This window comes from Oryctolagus cuniculus, chromosome 10, assembly GCF_964237555.1.
Source record: "Oryctolagus cuniculus chromosome 10, mOryCun1.1, whole genome shotgun sequence".
NCBI classification, from domain to species: domain Eukaryota; kingdom Metazoa; phylum Chordata; class Mammalia; order Lagomorpha; family Leporidae; genus Oryctolagus; species Oryctolagus cuniculus.
In genome coordinates, this window is record NC_091441.1 from 115661107 (window position 1) to 115682594 (window position 21488).

A 21488-nucleotide genomic window follows, 5' to 3' on the forward strand; every position below is an offset into this window, starting at 1 on the left:
ATTATATTATTTGATTTTATTCACTGGGGATGATCAAATGGTAAAATCCATGCAGACGTTCCAAAACCTGAAAAGCTCAGACATCTGAGACGCTTCTCGCCCCCAGTATCTCAGACAAAGACGCCCACCCTGCGGGCGACACAGTCTCCCTGAGTGTGTCCTCCACAGGGCCTCAAGGGCTCCCAGCGCCAGGCGAGGACCTGGCCCAACAGGACCGAAGGCCGGCTGTTCCCTGCAACTTCGTCCTCACCTTCGCTCTCACGTGGGACAGCCCCCGCCCGCCCCCATCTGAGGATGGAATTCAAGCTTCGCTTTGGTCGCCTCTGCTTCCGCCTGACTGCTCATATTCTTGAGATGTTCCTCTGCACACGGTTCCCCTCCTCGGTCCTTGGAGCTGCTCAGTGTTCACAGGCAAGGAACGCTAAGGTGGAGACGACACGGGGCCTGGGCTCGGGAAGCTTCGGGAAACGCAACTCAACAGTGCAGCAGCCGTCCGCGATGCCCCTCCAGGCCACGGCCTCACTCGGGCCGTGCTTGCCGCAGTGGACAGCCTCTTCCTCTAGGGCTGCTTCCGCGTCCTGGCCTCACAGGAAGCTCCAAGATCCGAGCACTTGCGCCTACTGCGCTGCGCCTTCTGTCTGTCCTCATCTCCTTACATCCTCGTTTAATTTGTCCCAGCTTAGCGCCATTCGTGAATTTGCTGGACGTGCCCCTATTGTCCCAATCCAAATCAGGGGTGTTCCGGAAGCCCTCCCACCGGCTCATCACCTCTGCCTGCGGCTGGTCTGACGGGCTCTGTGCATGGAACCAACACTTCCTCACAGCGGCTCAGTTACAGCGCATCCACCTACCGTCAGAGAACGCTGTAATCACACACTTGTGGTAATGACCGACTCTGTCCCAATTCCTTCTTTGCTGGCTCACGTGCCCTCTCAGCACCCTCCTCTCTGCCCCCCGGAGCCCAGGAACGCGGCGTGAACCCCAGTGCAGGGTCCGTCCTGATCGGCTGCGTGAGAGCAGATGACATCTGCAAGTCCTCCGATTTCCCGTCTGGCTCCAGTGTCCACACAGTAACAGCTTCTTGCAGATATCTTTGCTGCTGGATAAACAGATTAAGCTCCACTTCTAAATACAAGGATTTGCACATGGCAGCCTGGCCAGAGCAGGGGCTTCTGTGCGCCCCGGGACAACGACCTTCTCCTCGCCATGCTCGCTGCTGCCCACTCAGCTCACACGCAGGGGCACGGTGGGAGGGGGCCTAACCCCGCCCGAGGAAATCCAAAGGCACTCAGGGCAGAGAAAATCTGAGGACGGCGACAGGAAAAGGAAAGCAAGATCCCTTCACGCTGGGTGCTTGCTCAGGGCGATGTCTGAGGATCCGGGGACCAGCCTGGCTCAGCCCAGAAGACCCCACACTGCGAGGCCTGGGCACCTGGAAGATGGGACGGGGGTCCCCTGGCGCCCGCTTCTCTTTGCCTCCGGGTTCTGGGGTGCAGCATGGCTGACCTTGCCCCGCACAATCTGGTTTGGTGGGTGGAGATGAGGCAGAGGGCAGAGGAGAGCTCTGGCAGGGAGACAGGAGCCGGCAGGCACCACTCCATCACATGCTTTCTTTTTGTCACGATGGGCTGGGGCCAGAATGAACTTCGCGTTCCAAACACAGGAGAGGTGGGGCCGAGGGCTGGGTATGGGGGGAAGAGGCTTGGAATGCAAAGTGATGGAGGGGACAGAGGTCACAAGCGGAGTGCTCTCCGGTGGCAATGCCGGGGAGGAGTCAGGGAGGTGCAGGGCCTTGGGAAATGCTGTAGATCTTGCTCGGTGCACAGACAAGGTTTTTGTGCTTAACTGTACATCAACAATGCAGCATTCAACAAAAAGGTCCACAAATAACAAGGAACATGCTAGAGAGGGAAGCCTGGCGCTGGCTTCCCCTGCGACTCTCAGTGAAGCCCGGGAAAGCGTGCTCAGCTTTGTTCCTGCTGGGTCTCAGGCCGAAGACGATGCTGGTCAGTAGGGGAGGCTGCCAAGTTCTGCCACAGTCAAGATCCTCTAGTCTCCCAGTAAGCTGGGTCCCGGCTCCTGGTGAGGCCCTGTGCCAGGCCAGACTCAGGCCGAGAGCCAGGAGGGCCAGGGCGGAGCGACTGGGAAGGAAGGGTGAGGGCCCTGGACGCAACCACCATCAGGTGCCGGGGAAGGCCGGCGGGGCCTCGGGCCTGGGTGGGCTCTCCCGTTCTGCTGGGGAAAAGGGGCTTTAGACTGAGGGGCCAGAGGTCAAAGAAACCCGGAGGAAGAGACTCTGAGCTGGAGGCGGCGGAGCATCTGAGCCGGGAGACCCCGAGCCGCGTGCCACAATGAGCACCACTGTGTTCCCACAGCTGCTGCGGGCATCAGGCCAAGGGCTCCGAGGCGGGCCCTTCCTCCTTGCACACAGCATCAATGGACACCTCTCGTGAGCTTGCCAGTCCACAGCAGTCACAGAGCATAGGGCGGGGAGACGGGAAGGGGGGCCTGTGCATCAGCAGGGGGGCTCCCGGCCCTCAGCCCCCAGCCCAGAAGAGGCCGTTTCAGGTGGTCATTTGCACTCCTCTCCTCTGTCACTGAGGCCCAGGGCAGATGGCACTCCACTCTTTCGACAGGGCCACCACAGCCCACAACATGAAGACTGGCCCACGGTCGCACCCCAGCATGGGCAGGGCATGGAGTGGAGCCTGGGGCCTGCTCGCACACCTCAAGATAGGAGCTGGAGCCCCGCGCCCCAAGCTCAACAGAGCACACGTCATTGTTGGCACCAGGGCACTGGTGTGAGGGCTGGGGCCCTACTCAGGGGAGGGGAACACAGTTCAGGAGTGAAGATTCTGTGGTCACGTCTGTTGCAAAGGACAACCCTTTCTAACTGGAACAGGATCTTCTGCTACTCCTGATAATCGGAGAAATCGCTAGAATGACGACCTCAACGTCTGCTAGATGGACTCTAAGAAAGGACGAGCCCAGGTCCTGGCGGTAGGTCACGTACACTCACATTCCGCCAGGGAACACAGGCAGAACTTGTGAGCTACAGCAAGCGCACAATTAGCCATCAGTGAAGCACAGTGCAGCGGTGGGCATTTGGCGCGGGGGCTGAGATCCGGTGGGGACCGCATCTCACAGCACAGGGCCTGGGTCTGAGTCCTGGCTCCACTCCCAATTCCAGCCGCTGCTCAGTGTGCTCTGGGGGGCAGCAGCTGGGTCAGCTGCCCACAAAGCACACTGTCCTCAGGAGCAGCTGTGTCCAACACTGTGCACAGCGCACCCGCTGAAGAGGTGTGTGGGGAGGAAAACTAGAATTTATAGTCAGACAAGACTATCAATTACTACATGGATACGACAGGTGAAGGGGGTGTTTGTCACAGAACTACACGCTAGTGGCAGTCACTGCAGGAGAATGAAGGGTCCCCTAGGACGCTTACACTCTCGGCGCCAGCGCTGAGCACTGGTGTGCCGGCCACCTCGCACTCTACCAGATGCCGCAGCAGGTGCTGGGAGCGGGGAGGAGGAGGAGGCCCAGCCCGCTGCGTGCTGGGCTGTCACTCAGAGATGGCCCTCCCTCTCCCAGGAATGCCTCCGGAAGCTCACTGAGCAGTCTGGGAGTCAAGTGCTGGTGAGCACAGCTGTCCAAGGCGTATGCACACATCCAGGACGGAGAGGGGGCCCAGGCTCCCTGACACCCTTTACGAGAAGTTGGGGAACAAGAAGCTATGGATTAGGAAGATTTTTAACGGAGCCCAGAGCACTGCAGGAGCCTGGGAAGCCTGGGCAAACGGCACCTTCCCGTCAGCACGTTCTCTTCTGGCGGAACGTGGAGCGGGCGAGATGTGGGCACCTGGTTGACCACAGAATCACGGGCACCACAGCAACGGGGCCATGCCCTGGACTCCCTTTCACTCCAATGTCTGACAGTGGTGGTGCTGCAGCTTGGCTCTCCTCTTTGGAGAGTCTGCCCTACTCTAGGCTGCATATTCGAACCCGAGGCCGGGAAGGGGATTCTGAGCTGGTGGACTCCGGCGAGTTGACAGACTCTCTCCATCGAGAGAGGAGACCGATAAGCATCTGGGCTTTGGAAGGAACTTTATGATGTTTGGATTTTGTGCTGGCACCAGGCTCTGAGTTTTAAGCCCTCTGCTGTCATATGGTGTGCAGCCGTTCCAAGAAAAACTCCATAAAATGAAAATACTTTATTGCCATGGCCTTTGCTTCCTTGAGATGCACACAAATACGGTAATCTCTCGCAACATTTAATTCAATTTAAGCTCAGTTCACCTTACAAAAAAATGAGTTCTGAACCTGCCCATTTCCCTATTTGAAAAGCCCCAGTCTCCTCTCTCTGTGGAGTCACTGTTGTGCTCGCTGTGTGCCAAACTGTTATTCACATACGTGAAAAGAAAGCTGGCGTCAAGTCCACATGAACTCAACTACTGGCAGCAGCAGCACTGCAGCTTGCCATTGAGAAGATCAGATTCCCAAGAAACTCCTCGAGCTGCAGCCAACATCCACAAACTAGATGAGAGAGCGAGAGCGAGCGAGAGAGACAGAGAGAATGAGAGAGAACGTGTGTGAGCGCCACGCACCTCTTTCAGCAGTGCTCTGTGCTCACGTAATAGCATCCTCTTACTCATTCATGTCACTCAGAGCTTAAAGAGTTCAGCTGGACACACAAACTGGCGCACTTCAAAGAGTTGTGCACAAGCGGAATTAAAAGGTGGGTTTATCTTGGTGTGAAGGGCAGTTTGCAATCCATGCACAGTCCTTTGTTCGTCATTTGCATTGTTTCTGAGTTGTATGAAGACTTCCTCACGCTCATCAAATACTACATGTGCATTAACAGGGGTAAGAGTGGATTGAGAATTATTTTTATTCAAGCCTGAGCTTGCACACTGCAAATGTCTTCCTTGTTTGCTCAACAAATGGCCTGATTCATAACTGCTCTGTGAGACTGCACCATGTTTGGGGGAGGGGCATTTTCTTCTTACACTTTTAATATGCTTTCCTTCTAAGGATTTTTATGATAAAAGTCTGATGTCTTATAGACTGTCTGGTCTTTGCACTCAGACTCAAACACGAAACCAAAGCAAGAGAGGAACTGACTTTGTCAACTCTGACGATTTTGAGTGGCTCGGTATGCCCAGAGTGGCTGAAAGCTGTGCTCCCCGCACCCCCAGGGGCAGCGCCCCTCCCTGACGAGACAGCCACGTGGCAGCCGTCTGAGGCCTGTGTCGTGCCTCATCTTCAGGAGCCTGCTCTTCGTCCACAGGGTGGAGGGGAGCTGGGGACTCGAGCGTGACTCTGGCTGAGAGCAGGCCATCATCCGAAACCCAGGTGGGCACTTTTACGCCTTTGTCGTACAAGGTGGGACACTTCTAAAAGACAGAGAGCTGCTTTGGGGAAACATGCAGGGAATTTTTTTTTTAAGTTGTACTTTAGGTTTTCATATTCATTCTTAAAAGCTATCATCGGCTATTCCTGAGTCACTGGGGTACCACTGATGTGTACATATTCATGTCTCTAACAGGAGTGATGATCCCAGAACTCCATCTTCCTTGTCCGGCCCACAGGTTTGACATGTGATCTAGGCTTGGCCAATAACATGGTGCCATTTCTGTGACAACAGGACTAAGTCCAGGGCTTTATAACCCAGGTAGGACCAATGGGAGACAGATAAACACAAGGTACAAGGACAGGCGCTATTCCCACTGCTGCTCAGCCAGCAGAACGTCGCTGCTGATGGCCATGCTTCCTACACAGGGACAAGCCTGCCGGCCTCATCTCAGACTGGACCTGACACAGGCTCACAGACAAAGGCAGCCTGGGAGGCACTGGATCCCAGTTCCCAGCCCTAAGCCCACGTTCCCACAGCTCCTCCTTTTGTCCTATGTGCACTGCTGCTGACATTCCCGCTCTGTGAGCAAGACTCTGGCTTCTCTGCTTAGGCTGCGTAAAACGCGTCACAGCCGAGATCGCTGAGAGGCAGGGCCACCTTCACGGGGCATCGCACCGGTCGCTGCTGCCTTCCTCACTGATCTGTGCACAAACCAGAGCCGCTGAGCTCTCACACCTACTTCTATCAGTGGCATTTCATACCCATTCATACGTCAGGGAATACACGGGGAACTTTATACATGAGAAGGGGAAACACTCTCATGCTTGTGTGTTTTTTTTAAGAATTATATAAAAACACTTCTGTCCATTTAGCATTTCTCAGCACATGGAGAAACCTGACAATCCTTGCTGAATGCATCTATTCATTCCACGGTGTGTAGCCCCCAAATTCTTACCCTCATATTATCACCATCGTTCATCTACCGCATGGAACAAAAGAGGCCAAGAACGAGGCAGGAGGGGAGAGACGAAAAGCTCCCCCTGAGGGACGCGCTCGCTTCCTCCTGCCATGTGTTTACGTGCCGCCTCTCCCCCCCTTCAGCCAGAGCCCAGGATCTCAAAGATGCTGGCAGGTACAAACACGTTCCCTTTTAATTACACCACCCAACTGCTGCCATAACTGATTGCCAGTTCAATAATTACAATCAAGTGCCCATTGTGCCTAACAATCATTTAATGGCTGCAGCAGAGAGCCGCGATGGAGAGGCCTGGAAGGGCGCCAGGGTTTATGGCGGTTTGCTTAAAGGGAGAGAGAGTCCTAATCTGTATTTAAGATTAAAAGAAGCCTTTAATCCAGACGCTCAACATTAAACGATGGAGCGGAGTCCTGTTTTGATCAAAAGTTACTGCACGCATAAAAGAAAGTAACATAAATGTTCTTTCAGGAAAAAGCTTCAGTAAATTATATTAAGTAACTGTTTGTAACCATTTGCTTTGGGAAAAAAATGTACAAAAAAAAGAGACAAACATCTGATTTTCATTTCTGGACAAGAATACTCGGCTAAAATAAAATCAAGTAAGTAGGAACCGGTTTTATTTGATTTCTCAAACCAACAGTTCTCCATTGCTCCCACCTGCGCCGGCAGTCACCCCCTCCCCCCAACACGCCCTGCAGGCTGGGGCACGGAGCCCGGGAAGGGACTCAGATCCAGACACGGCCGACCAGGACAGGCTGGTAGATCTCAGCTCAGGAAACAGTAGTTCTCCTCGAAGGGGAAAACGGAAAAACAACAAACTCGCCACAGAAAACTCCAATAACGGGCGGCTCTGGCCGCCGCCGCCGGACGGGGTGTTTGGCTAACACACGAAGACGGCGATTCCTGGAACTGCAGCCATTTTCTGTGAACTGATCTGCGGCCTGGCCCCTGCTCAACACCGCAGCCTCCAGCTCCTGCCCCAGTGAATGCTGGGAGAAAACTACTGGCCACACAGCAAGCCTCCTCAGGGACGGAGTGGGAGGGACAGCAGAAGAACCAAGTGTCCCCGGAGGTGAGCACCGAGGTGGGCGCCCCAGGGTGCCGAGGCGCAGGCCCTGACCTCCGCGCTGCGGTCTGAGTTCTGTGCGCTGAGCTATGGGAGTGGTGCAAGGGGTTAAGCTGCCGTGAGTGACGCTGCCATCCCACAGCGGAGCGCGGGTTCCAGTCTCCGTGTCTCTGCTTCCAATCTCGCTTCTCGCACATGCACCTGGCAAGGCAGCAGAAGATGACCCAAATGCTTGGGCCCCTGCACCCACGTGGAAAACTAAGATGGAGGTCGGGCTCCTGGCTTCAGCCCTGCCCAGCCCCGGTTATTGCAGCCATTTGGGGAGTGAACCAGTGGATGGAAGATCTCTCTCTCTCTCTGTTATTCTTTTAAATAAATAAATAAATGTTTGAAGCAAAACAGAGGATCCTTCGTGTGTGTGTGTGGATATGGGTGGAGAACAAAACTGCATGGGGGCAGGTGGGGCGTCCACATTTGCCCCTTGCCCCAAGGCAAACGTTCAGGACAAAATAAACCACTCTGGTGCTGTTGAGACACCCCAGATACCCAGGTCCTGGGAGTGGAACATGAATAGAGAGATAGACACAGACTAACAGGTTAGGAAAAAGTGTCACCCGACCACCTGGGCTAGAGGACACAGATGGCGACAGATGATCCCAGGCCAGCTTGGCTTAAAACCACCCTAGGAGAAAATGCAGGAATTCGATTCTGACCACAAGATATCTTTCTGACGTTCTAGGTTAAGAGCATTAAGCCTCTCCTTCAGGGAGCTGGGTGGGAGGTGCAGCTGACCTCCTCGCCTGTGCCCTGCTGGGGTTTGCTCCCCGAGTCCTCTGTAGCCTTCACCCCAGTGGTACTCACACAGGAAGGATGCCTGTGGGTGCACGCTCCTAATACACATCCTCCCCTCCACGCCCCAAGTCGCTGTCAAACTCCAGAGCCCTCCTTGGCGTGCCTGGCCGGCCCCTACTCCACCTACCACACAAGCAGCTGTGTGTCCTCTCCTCACTGCTGAGGGCTTAGGGCCTGGGCACTGCCACCCTGGGGAGGGGTCGCTAACGAGAAGCCCAGCTGCAGGGGTTCCATGATGAGGGAATGTGCACAGTGAGTCCTTGGTGGACGGGTGCCATCACCGGCCGGGCACATGATAAGATCAGTAACAACGTAACTGACCTGGCTCACCACTCACCCCAGATGCCCTTGGTTCCACCTGTCCACACCCCAATCCACTGCCCACGGCACACCCTCCTCCTGCTCCGAAGGCAATGCAAGCCCATGGCTCAGGAGAGCCTGCCCCTCCTGCTGCCTCTCTCCGACCTCCTCTCCTACCACTCTCCCCACCTCGCAATGCTGCTGCCACGCAGGCTATGACCCTATCTTGTTCCTTGAACTGGCTGAGCCTGCTCTCCTCTGAGGTCTTTTGGGGAAATCTCACCTGCCCTGGGCTATTCCACCTGCCTCATTCTCAGGGACACCCTCATGGACTTTTAGTTTGCTTTAACTGTCCACCTCTGCCACCCCAGTTCATGCTACCCCAGCAACCCCCTGTAAGTCCTCACTGAGGTCCTCTCTAGCCAAAACAGCGACAGTGTCAGCCTCGTGAAAGCAGAGACCTTGGCTGGTCTGCCCTGACCGCTGTACCCCCACACCTGGAGAGAGGGCACATCACAGATACTGGACACTCCGCTGGACCCCCAGCACCCACATCCCAGCTGCACCACTGCCACCAGGCCCACTGCACACTCACTGAAGCCTCTGCTGACCTGAATTCAGCCAAGTGGCCTCTGTCCTGATGAACATTTCCTCCAGCCACTGTCCTGCCAAATCAGATGACAGCAGTCAGTTCCTGACTGGGACCTGTGCTTAGAGGGACTTGAGCGCTGACCCTGGGAGAACACTGGGCCTGAGCCCCCAGGCTTGATGAAACGGCACGATGGTTAATCTAAAGGCTAGTGGGATGTTGATTTTTCCACACAGCCCTGCACCTGCGGACGTTCCAAACTGCTCAGTGTACTGTCAGAGTGTGCGACACCCCCCGCACTGTATCAGGGTCCATGGGGCGCTCTGCACTTCCCCCAGCAAGCAGCTTAGGAAGGGACTCCGCCAGCTGCTCACACAGAATGAAGCCAGGTTTCACACCCTCTGCTCTCTGTCGGGCAGGCTCAACCCCGACTCTTTGTCCCCACATCCTGTACCCCCTAAAAGTCTTCTCTAACTAGCTGCCTCTGCTCCTTCTTTGAATCCTAAAATCCTAAAACCTAACAAAACCATGCAAACATATCTAGGGCTCTCACATGTTTTGGGTTCAAACCAAGTCTGAGGTCACACAGACGCTAAATTCAAAGGAAAAACCAAAAGCAGTGAAGGGGCAGACAGTGCATCCGTGCAGGGTGACCTCTAGAGTAAGTTCCTGAGGTGTGCATTGCGCAACAGGTTACGCCGCCGCCTGTGTCCCATACTGTAGCGCTGGTTGGAGTCGCAGCAGCTCTGCTTCTCATTCAGCTTCCTGCTAACGCACCTGGGAAGACAGCAGATGGCGGCTCACGTGCTTGCACCCCTGTTCCCGACGTGGGAGCCCAAATTAAATTCCAGGCTCCTGGGTTCAGCTGGGCCCAGCCCCGACAGTTGTAACCATTTGGGGACTGAACCAGTGCATGGAAGATCTGTCTCTCTATCTCATTCTCTTTCTCCGATGCTCTGGCTTTCAAATAATAAAATATAGAAAAAAGTCATGATTTGTGTGTGTGTGTGTGTGTGTGTGCACATACACATATGCAGAAACGGTGTGTTATCTTTTTAGCTCTATTTTTCAGTGAACTTTCTGAAGTACTGTCCTATTTCCAGGCAGGTTCACATGGATGCAGAGTAGAACCTGGAGGCAGAATTCACCGTTCTCTGAACTGTAACAGCACAATAAACTACATAACATCGCCCACAGCCACCGGCAATACCTTTGTCTTGTGACACGTGTCAGTCTCATCCCCGGGACTTAGGTCACAAAGTCCAGCTCCTACGCTTCAGAATCTTCAAGCTTTAGCCCAGCACGCCGGGAAGTAAATCCCAGGTTCTCCATCTATCCTGAGACCTTTGTTAAATTTCATCTCCCCTCTTAGCCTTCATCTGCGCGTCTTTCAAGTGGTGACAATGACAGCCTTGCTGCAAAGGGATGAGAAATAAATGGGCCAGTTTAAAGGGAAGGCCCTTCCGTGCCCTTTTCAGGAAACAGACACTCAGTGCACACTGGGAAGCAAGTGTGCCAACAGCCGCATGAAAAACCCAACTGTGGACTGCAAGGAAAGAAACAAGGGCAAGCGTGCCACGGTGTTCATGACTGCTCCCCAAACAGGGGCAGCGGCACCGTGTTTTATGGCTCGGTCAGAGCAACAGGTGGGAGCTGGGGCCGAATGTCACAAAGCGACTGCCGAACCTTGGGAACCCAAGGTCGACCACACGGGCCAAGCTGAGGGAAGGCGTGTCGCTGCGAATGGTATTTGCTTTAAATTTACACAGTGTCAGAGAACTCAGGACAGGACTTAAGCTTGAAAACTACCGGGAACTTAAGTACTCACTGATGTCATCAGAAACATGCATCCTCGCCGAAAACTTGTGTGAGAACAGCCGCATCTGGACCTGGGGCTCCCACACCAACACGGGAGTGCGGCAGGGGTGCAGAGGGAGAGCCCAGCCACCTGCCCGGACCCACCACACCATTTAGCTCTGGGGAGCAGGAGAGGCAGCGGCAACAAGGGGAGGGAGGCAACCCAGTGCACAGGTATCGCTCTGCTGGCCAGGGCCTGTGATAACCACCCCACTTCCCCAATTTTTCTACAATCTCTCCCTCGCTCTCAGGTTATATGACTTGGAAGGGGCTCTAGCACCCCATTCCCACTTGAAATGGGAACGTGCTCCAGATCGGGCCGGGAGTGAGCGCTGCAGGGCCCCTGAACCCAACACAGCGGCTGGGTCCCCAGTGGACCAGTGAAGCAGTGCCAACAAGTGCCACTGGGAACAAGGCTCTCTCCATGGTAGCCGCTGAGCCTGGGGACATGAGCCTGGGGCCACCAGCTACTGTCCTGCTCTCCCGAGCCAAGAGTCTGCTTGAGAGAGATGCAATTCAGCAAAGAGCCAGCTAGGAGAAGGAGACAGCACAGCTAACGCGTTCTAACAACCCAACGAGCGATCCGGCCGAGAGCCGTTCAGGTCCTCGAGCAAACACACTCCCACGTTTGTTTACCTCTGTTGGGACTGGTGTCCCACTTCCAGCCCAAGGAGTTCACTCAAACATCTTGCTGAATCTAACCCTAAAGGCATTATCCGAGAAGGCAGCTGGCGAAGCACCTGCCAGAATTCCCCGTTCTGAAGAGACAGAGCTGGGCTAGGTAAGACACTGGGGCACACCCACAGCTGCTGAATATGCACGCTGCGCCCGGGTCTGCTGCTTCATCTCCCCACAGCAGCCCTGATCGTTCAAGCACTGTCCACACGTCCAGGTGTCCTGCCAGGTGCAAGGACATGTAACAACAGCAGGCAACTTCTTCTCCAGGTGCTCACGATGAGGAGGCGGCAGGGCTTCAGGAGGGACCAAGTCCTGAAGGCTGAGAGGTCAAGTGCCCAGCAGGGAGAGCAGGTGTGAGGGGCGGGCAGCAGGCAGGACTTGGCCAGTGTGGTGAGGACCAGCGCGAGACGCAAGCTGAGGCAGGCGGCAAAAGGTGTCTGTGGCTGCCGCAGAAACAGGTGAGGTCAACGAGCCTTTGGAAGTCCCTGAGGGACAGACTCAGACCTGTGGACCCCAGGGAGGCCAAGCTGCAGGGGACACAGCTGAGGTCAGACCCGCTGTGGCCTGCTCCAGGCGTGGGAAGTGGTGGCAGTGGGACGGAGAAAAGCCCTGTCTGAGTGGGGAAGGTGCCGGACACGAATGTCGTGCAGCTGATCGGGGAAGAATCCTGGTCAAGGACGGGACTGCCTGCCCCGTGACGGAGAAAGAGTGAACAAGGGCAATACAGCACTGTGCCAGACTCTGCGTCCCAGTGACCTTGTGGGAAGGTCCCCTCGGCTCCCCACGTAACGCCACCATACACGTCTTCACACCTGATCACTGACCAACTCCATGGGGCCTCAGCTTCTCCATCTGCAGAATGGGAATGCTGACACGCACCACATCGGGACAGGGACAGGATTCAGCACGACCAATTCATGGCCAACGTCGGCAAGAAGCCACCACATGCGTGCTCGCGTGAGACCACGTGCACCGCCTAGAAACAGGGCCACACCCACACCCAGCTGTGGCTTCTTCCAGGTCCTGCAGTCCGTCTCATTCTGGCACTTCCCTGGGGAGGTAAGGCACACGGACACACGGTCTCTACAACCCTGCAGTGACCGGGCTGCTCCCCCGTGTGAAGTGCGGCCCGAGCTGCGAAGGCCGAGGGTAGACCCCTGCCCCTGGAGTGCCAGCACATCTGGGACGAAAAGGCAGATGACCGGCGGGGTGGTTCTGGATGTCTCTGTGGAGCTTCCAAGTGCCCGCTTGGACCAGGCCGTCTGCTGCTGACAAGTCAGGACCTGGCTACGCAGGCCTGGCTAATTGTCTGTGCTAATGAGCAAACTCGAGCAGAGCTGGGAGAGCCACAACACAGAAACCCAACAAGACTGGGCAGCTGCACACTGCTTCAGCATTTCTGTGGCCAACCCACGCACACAGGGCCTGGAGGGCCAGCAGGGCAAGCGTGCAGTGTCTATTACGTCCACTTGGTAATGGTTCCAAGCCTATTTTAAACCAGAGATGCTATCTGTCGAGAGCGTGAAGAAAACTGAGCCTTCCCGAGCTGCCCATGACACAAGGCTGTGCAGTCTTCCGCAAGCAGTCCCTGGGTGTACAGGAACCCCTCCCTCAAGTCCCCAAAGCCCCTTGAGAGGATGAGGGAGGACAGCCAAGCACTCCTCATGTTCTCTGTGTCACAGCTCAGTGTTGTGAGTGCCACCACACTGCAGGGAAGCTATGGAACGAGACCCTCAAAGCCCAGCACTGGTCCCGAGTGCCCAGCGCCTAACTTCACGTGGAGAGGAAACCCCGGGAATCAGAGTGATGTCCAAGGGGCTAGGTAAGAGACGTCGGCCAGGAGACGCCGGGGCCCAGGGCTGGCCGGGCGGGCAGGCCGGGAGGACGCAGGCCCTGGGGAAGGCTGGAGCAGGTCCGTGTTCTGCCACTCGGCTCTGCTCTCGGCCTCCACTTACGCACAGGCTGCAGATTCCTCGGGTGATCTGTACCACATCCAAATGGTTAAAAATAATTTGCTAAATACCTTCCTAGATAAATTGAAACCCAAGACCTTCTTGAGCTCTGTCCAGCCGTACCTCAAAGGGCGAGCCGGGCTCAAAGTCAAGATCTTTCCCAGCTGAACGCCTGAGTCAGACTTCTGATGTCACACGTCGCACAGTGCCATCCAAGGCTGAGTAAGCACCTTTGGGAAACAGAAGCTCAACTGTAAAAACGCGGGTATTTCCAAACGCCCAGGTTCTAGCTCAGCTACTGTACATAAATACAGCCACGACGCTCGGGGAGTTTTTTTTTTTTTTCCTAAGTCTGTATTAAGTCAGCACTTAAGATGTCGAAGGTCAAAGGCATAAACAACAACAGCGTGCCGGTCACTGCCTTCGGGAGACTCTGTCCTCCTGGAGGTTACGTCTGAGAAGGGGCTGGGGTGGGGGACAGACAAGCACACAAAAACACAAACACGTAATCTCAAATCGCAGAAGGTGCCACACAGAAAACAAAACGGGAGGAGGTGGGTACAGCCGGGTTGAGGTTCTCTTTCCCGTCCGTTTTGAGGATGAATAAACTGAGGCCAGCAGGCGAGGTGTGTTGCTGCAGGCTTCACAGTGGTAGGGGGTCCATTTCCGCTCAGGTCTGAAGCCACAGCTAAGCCCACCCCCACCCTGTGCTGTCTCAGCTGCCAGGGAAAACAAACCACCTGTGAAAATACCCTGAGCGCTCACAATGACTTCAAAAGCTCCTCCTTTGAGAACATCCGCAAAACTGACGTCCCTGAACTCAGATCTGTGAGTCTGACGCAGACGCACCCCGCAAACACGACATTTAGCACGCTTCAGCCCCCCACACGACCCTCTGAGACGGGGACCCCGTCCCGGTGTCTCGGCTCAGCGAGGCTAAGCGGCCTGCCGCAAATCGCAGGAGCCGCGATCCGGGCCACATGCCTGAGTGCGCTGCTTTTTCCATTACACCACGCTGCCTTCCAAAAGACTCCCCAAGGAGCTACATTTCTCTCCCACTGGGAGACGAGGCAGTAACTAACTTGGCAGCGGCGACAGAAGTGAGTGACTGTTTTGTGTCTCTGCCAGGCAAGTATTCATGCCCTTTGCAGTGTGACTTGGACACAAAACCCAACCGATCTTCGGCAACTAAGCGTTCTCGAATCTGCGGAGGAATTTTCTCACCTTTGCCGTATGGGGTCCAAAATTAAAAGGGGAAAAACATATTTATGTCTCATCCAGAATTCAAAAAGTAATAAATCCTTCATGCCCCTGGCAAGCTCCTCTAATCCACTGTAATCATGTTTCCTTGTATAACAAGTCTTGTGATGTCTGTGGCAGCTTCTCACTAGGGTAACGCAGCCGCGTGTTGGAGTTCAGCTGCCTGCGCCTGGGGGATTATTCCATTTTCCACATTAGGAGTAAGCCGCAGACTTTAGGGTCTACAACGGAGCCAACATGCTGACTAGAATCCAGATGCCCCAAACATAATCAGAGCTAAATGTGACTGCCCTCTGCGAAGACGACGCAGAGAACGCACCAAGCTTGCGGACGCTGCTCCCAAGAGCAGAGCTGTGAACAGAGCCGTGAACAGAGCCGGCATGATCCCTGCCACACTGAGGCCATTACAGCCGGCTCGAGACTTCCCAGTGAGCTCCCCTTCTTTCTGTTTCCGGCCAAACATCCCGGGGGAGAGGGAGGCGCTGCAGGCTCATTTCAGCGAGCCAAGTTGCCACTTAGTTCTAGAACTTTCCTGAGGTATCCTTTCAAACACACACACATACACAAAAATGATTTAGCTTTTCAGGGAGTCATCTAATAAAAAATTACTTTCTTTTATGGACAATCATTTTTATTAGTTATTAAAACAACTAAACTTACTGAACCATGAAACACATTAACAGGAGACCAATGAGTTCCGTGGTTGTTGTTATGATATGATGATAACAGGCGTGACAGTCACCAAGTGCTTGCCACATGATACGCCTGGAACTTTGGCAAATGCTTTAATTACATTATTTTATTTAATTCTGATATAACCCAACATGCTTGTTATTTCCATTAGACAGTAATGGAGCGCATTCTCGGGTGATTCTGCACCTGCCGGAGGATGCTAGCAGTGAGCTGGGATTTGACGTAAGGGGGTGCAATGGTTTGGATACGGCTGAGGTTTCTGGGGCCGCAGGCTTGATCCTGGCGTGGTCAGGTGAGAGGCCCTTTAAGAGGCGGGAGCAGTGCAAGGTGGTTAGGTCACCACTGAGTACTGCTCTGGGAAGAGGACTCTGGTCAGCTCCCCCGAGGGAGCAGACTGTCTGAGTGACACACAGCAGGCCTGGCCCCTGCATCTCCTTGGCTCCCTGTCCCTCCCTAGGACTCCTTCCTTACAGGCTTCTTTCTTTTTTTTAAAGATTGATTTATTTATTTGAAAGAGTTGCACAGAAAGAGGATAGGCAGAGAGAGAGAGAGAGAGGGAGGGAGGGAGGGAGGGAGTCTTCCATCCACTGGTTCACTCCCCAAATGGCAGCAACAGCCAGAGCAGGGATGATCTGAAGCCAGGAGCTTCCTCCGGGTCTCCCACAAGGGTACAGGGGCCCAAACACTTCGGCCCCATCTTCCACTGCTTTCCCAGGCCATAAGCAGAAAGCTGGATTGGAAGAGCAGCAGCCAAGACACAACCCTGCGCCTATAGAGGATTTAGTGCCAGAGGCAGAGGCTTAGCCTACTACGCCACAGCACCAGCCCCTGCAGGTGGGAGATTAATGCACTGTGCCCCAGCACCTGCCTTACTCTACACTCCTTTGTGGCTTTGCCCCCTGACCAACTGGCCAGCCCTGAAACAAGCAACAGACCCCATGTGGCCTGCAGTGTTAAATATGAGAAGCCAGAGGATGTGTGGAAATTGTAGCTGGCCCACGGCTGCGGATGAACTTTCCTTCCATTGCACGCGCTGCTCTGGTGTCCTCAGTCACCTGTGCCCACTTCCAGTGGGTCCTGAACGACTCAGGAGTGGTGCACGGAACGAAGGGTGAGCACAGGAGAGGACGAGAAGCAGTGGGCTGGGAGGCCCTGAGAGACGTCTCATCCAGGGCAAGGAAAAGCCCACTCTTGGCTTGGGCTTCTTCATGAGGCTGGAGTCCAGGAGGCCGTGGAAAGCATCTGACCTCTGCACTGAGCCATGGACTTCATGCAACACTCCACACGGGCAGGAAAGAGAGGCCGCAGTTCCCACCTCCCATGACCGTGGAAGCAGGTATGTAGCAGACCTGGGAAATAGGGGAGTCTGAGTAAGGCAAGGGCCAGGGCTCCTGTTCTGCATATCATGCTGTCTGCCCACCTATAAAGCCCTTTCTCAACCTGGAGGAAATGGGTAGATTCCTGGATATATAAACCAAAAGCAATTAACAGACTCAATGCTATACCAATCAAAATACCAAGGACATTCTTTCAGATCTAGAAGGAAAATGATGCTGAAATTCACATGGAAATGCAGGAGACCTGAATAGCTAAAGCAATCTTATACAACAAAAACAAAGCTGGAGGCAACACTATACCAGATGTCAAGACATACTACAGGGCAGTTACAATCAAAATAGCCTGGCACGGGTACAAAAACAGATGGATAGACCAATGGAACAGAATAGAAACACCAAGAATCAACCCAAGCATCTACAACCAATTCATCTTTGACAAAGGAGCTAAAATCAATCCCTGGAGCAAGGACAGTCTCCTCAACAAATGGTGCTGGGAAAACTGGATCTCCACATGCAGAAGCAGGAAGCAGGACCCCTACCTCACACCTTACACAAAAATCCACGCAAAATGGATTAATGACCTAAATCTAGGACCCAATACCATCAAATTATTAGAGAACATTGGGGAAACCATGCAAGACATCAGCACCAGCAAAGAGTTCTTGGCAAAGACCCCAGAGGCAAAGGCAGTCAAAGCCTGACAAATAGGATTACGTCAAATTGAGAAGCTTCTGTACTGCAAAAGAAACACTCAGCAAAGTGAAGAGGCAACTGACAGAATGGGAGAAATTATCTCCCAACTATGCAACTGATAAAGTTAATAACCAGAATATATAAAGAGATCAAGAAACTCCACCACAACAAAACAAACAACCCAGTTAAGAAATGGCAAAGGACTTAAACAGGCATTTTTCAAAAGAGGAAATTCAAATGGCTAACAGACACATGAAAAAATGTTCAGGATCATTAACCATCAGGAAATACAGATCAAAACCACAATGAGGTTTCACCTTACCCCGGTAGAATGGCTTTCATACAAAAATCAACAAACAAGAAATGCTGGCAAGGATGTGGGGGAAAAGGTACCTTCATCCACTGTTGGTAGGAATGTAAACTGGTGCAGCCACTGTGGAAGACAGTATGGAGATACCTCAGAAATCTGAATACAGACCTACCATATGACCCAGCCATCCCGCTCCTGGGAATTCACCCAAAAGAAATGAAATCAGCGTATGAAAGAGTTACCTGTACCCCCATGTTACTGCAGCTCAATTCACAATAGCTAAGACATGCAATCAACCCAAATGCCCATCAACTGAGGACTGGATAAGGAAATTATGGGATATGTACACCATGAAATACTATATAGTGCTAAAAAAAAAAACCACACACACACAAAATCCGGTCCTTTGCAACAAAATGGATCAAACTAGAAAACATCATACTTAGTGAAACAAGCCAGTCCCAAAAGGCCAAACACCGTATGTTCTCCACGACCTGTGATAACTAACGGAGAACCTAAAAAAGCAATCTATAGATGTGAAACTGACACTTTGAGAAGCAATGACTTGGAACAACCCTTGTTTTGACTGTTGAGGAACGGTTTTTTTCATAGTATTTGTTGAACTCTTAACATAGAGTTAATCAAATATGTATAAAGTTAATTAAAAATAGATCTTAGTAAAAAATAAGAAAGGAAATAGGAGAGGGAGGAGGAAGAGGAGTAGGAGAGTAGGTGCTGTGGGAAGAATCACCATGTTCCTAAAGTTTTAATGAAATGCATGAAGTTTGTATTCCTTAAATTAAAAGCTTCTGTAGGGAAAAATTAAAAATAAAAGCAATGGAATGGGGGAAAAATCCCACCCAGCCTTATTTAAGGTATAACTAGAAAAAAAAAACAAAAACAAAAACAAAAAATAAAACCACTCTTTCTAGTTGGGCAGAGACTGCCAAAGGGCGGGGGAGGCCAGCCAGTTCCTGGAGACGGCAAAGGCCCAGCCTGCAGCCATCTTGGATACCCAAACTCACCAGTCCAGAGCCACACTTCTATCTGGCCTAAACACCCAGGAGGTGGTGCTGTTCTGCCTTACCCATCCCCATGGCCAGGCATCAGACAACTGGAAACCACACCTGTAGCCTAGAAGCCCCTAAAATCCAAGGCCGGGCCAGCATGATGGCGTAGCAGGCTGAGCCACCAATGGCGATGCTGGCGTGCCATACTGGAGCACTGGCTCCAGTTCCAGCTGCTTGGTTTCCACTCTAGCTCCTGCTACTGTGACTCGGAAAGCAGAAGATGACCTGAATGCCTAGGACTCCTGGCTTCACCTTGGGCCAGGCCCAGCCCTTGGAGCCATTTGGGGAGTAAACTAGTAGGTGGAAGATCTTTGTGTGTCTCTGTCTCTGTAACTCTTTCAAATGAACAAAATAAATCTTAAAAAAAAAAAAAAGGAAGCCACTGATTTCGTCAGCCTAGCCAACCTGCTTTACCTTGACATTCCAAGGAGAACCCCAACAGAGGCCTGGAGCTAAACCCGCCTGCTCCAACCCTCTGTCTCCTGGCCACCCTGGCGGCTTTCCCCGCATGGCCCTGGGTGCAGGTCATGCCTACTCTGCTTCTAGAACTTGAGAGCATCATCAGCTTTGCCTGCTGAGCCTCTCCTGTCCCCCCTCTTACAGCTGGGCCCTTACAAGGGGGAGGGCAGGTCCTGACCCCGCGTGCAGACGGAGGCAGCAGGGGCTCGCCAGCGGCACTTGGAGGCACTGGCCTCTCGTCAGCAACAGAAGCCTTCAGAACCAGGGCTCCCCGAGTTATCTGGGGCTGCTCCTCAGACTGAGACCCCCATCCTGAAGAGGAGGACCCCGGGCAAGATGATCTCCCGAGTGTCTGCAGCTGCCATGCTTTGTTTCTAGGTGCTTCAACACGGGCTAACGCTTCCCCGCCGTCTCCCAGCCATGGAGCAGGACCCTCCTCCTCAGCACTGCAGAGTGCAGGTGCGGCTCAGAGAGTCAGTGCCTGCCTCTCGGCCTGCTCACCTCCCCGTGGGAGCTGAGACACAGCCTGAGTGTGTGCTGCGGAAGGGGACCCTGGAAGCCCGTCCTCACAGGGCACGGGAAGGGACGAGGTCTGACCGCTCTTAGTGAGGAGTTCTTCACCAGCACGAGGGCGAGGCTGCCTCTGGACACAGGGCCTTCGTCCGTTTCTGCACCGCCGGAGCAGCGCACACGTTCGTGTCTGAACACACCTGCTCCCGAGACAACAGCGCCAGCCCACGCACGTAGGCCGGTCCTCACCTCCCTCCTCAGGCCCCATCTCCCCGCACACACTTGTCGGGTCGCAGTCAGACCCTACCGGAGGCCAGCTCCAGAACAACTTTGACTTCAGTTTCCCAGCCCCAGCTCTGCCATTTCTGATGCCAATCACTGCTCCCTTCGCTTTCAGATCCTTGTACATAACACGCTTCCCTAAGGACACTGGACGGCCTCAGATAAACGCTGGCATGGCCCGCCCTCACGCTCCATCTGCACAGTGTGGTCCTCCTCACCGCTCACCTGCTCAGACACTGGCTCATCAGGACACACTGGCTGCACTCCCCTTGCTGGGTGTGTCACTGCCTGAACACTCCGAAAGATGGCTGACTCAGAGTGGCACCGTACACACACACACACACACACACACACACACACACGCTCTGAGTCGGACAGACACAAAAACCCCACGTGGCCCTCCAATCGCACCGTCAGAAGCTCCATGCACCCAGCAACAGGACACTTCCTGACCCGTCTGCCTGTCCCCGGCACAGACAGGGCTCTTGCCCTCGTGTTCCCACAGCACAGAAATCATCGCTTTAAATGACCGAGTCCCTGCTGGATTGAAGTCTAGGGCAGGGGCTTCATCTTACTCAGCTTTCTACTGTGCGTCTTGGGCAAAGTACGGATCCATTCAACTTCTGAAGAATGAATTAATGATTTCTGTGAATCCCCACACATGGTTCCCCCTGGATGGAGAGTAATCTGATGGGAAAATGAACCCAGGGGCTGCACGGTACAGAGGGAAGTCCTGAGCTTGAATCAGGCCCTGGCTGGCCAAGATGGCTCTGCAGCCACCCTCTGTCCTTGCCACAGCTCGTGTGGCTGCTGAGCACTTGAAACGTGGGTAGTCTCCCAGGAAGGAAGTTCCATCTTTGTCTGCATGAACTCAAACTTAAACTTGGATTGCCTCTTGTGGCTGCAGCACTGGGCAACACAGCCTTGCTCCCCTCTGCTGTGTGCTAACTGCCTGGTCAACTCCAGGAGAACTGACTCAGCAAATGCAGCCTGGGCGGCCTCTGCACTGTGGGACGCCGGGCGAGGGGGAAACACCACCCTGCAGGGAGCCAGAACTCAGGGCTGGAGAACAAGTGGACGGTTCCCACGGTCAGAAAGGTCAAGGGGACGGTGCCTTCCGGGCAGTGTGGCTGGGCTCACCTGCTCCCCGTCAGCTCTCTCCCCTGTGTGCTCCCCACCCTCGAGCTGGCTCTCCTCAGCTGCACGATGAGGCTGCCCCAGCCCCGCCCACACTGCCAGGTCCAGCTCCCG

At 54.0% G+C, this 21488-nt stretch overlaps 1 protein-coding gene across 11 annotated transcripts in view; it reads right to left on the reverse strand.

Moving 5' to 3' along the window:
• Positions 1-21488, reverse strand: part of ATG7 (autophagy related 7) — a 221684-nt gene that overhangs the window by 44353 nt on the left and 155843 nt on the right. For 3 of the 11 annotated variants that reach the window (XM_070051103.1, XM_070051100.1, XM_070051101.1), the window contains one exon: positions 17907-18039. The exons of 6 other annotated variants lie outside the window; for them this stretch is intronic. In XM_070051103.1, the coding sequence (XP_069907204.1) occupies positions 17956-18039 (84 nt within the window). In that variant the 3' untranslated portion in view covers positions 17907-17955. Of the gene's footprint in view, positions 16926-17906; positions 18040-21488 lie in introns of those variants that run through there. 2 more of the 11 variants (XR_011379654.1, XR_011379655.1) reach the window with 1 other exon arrangement.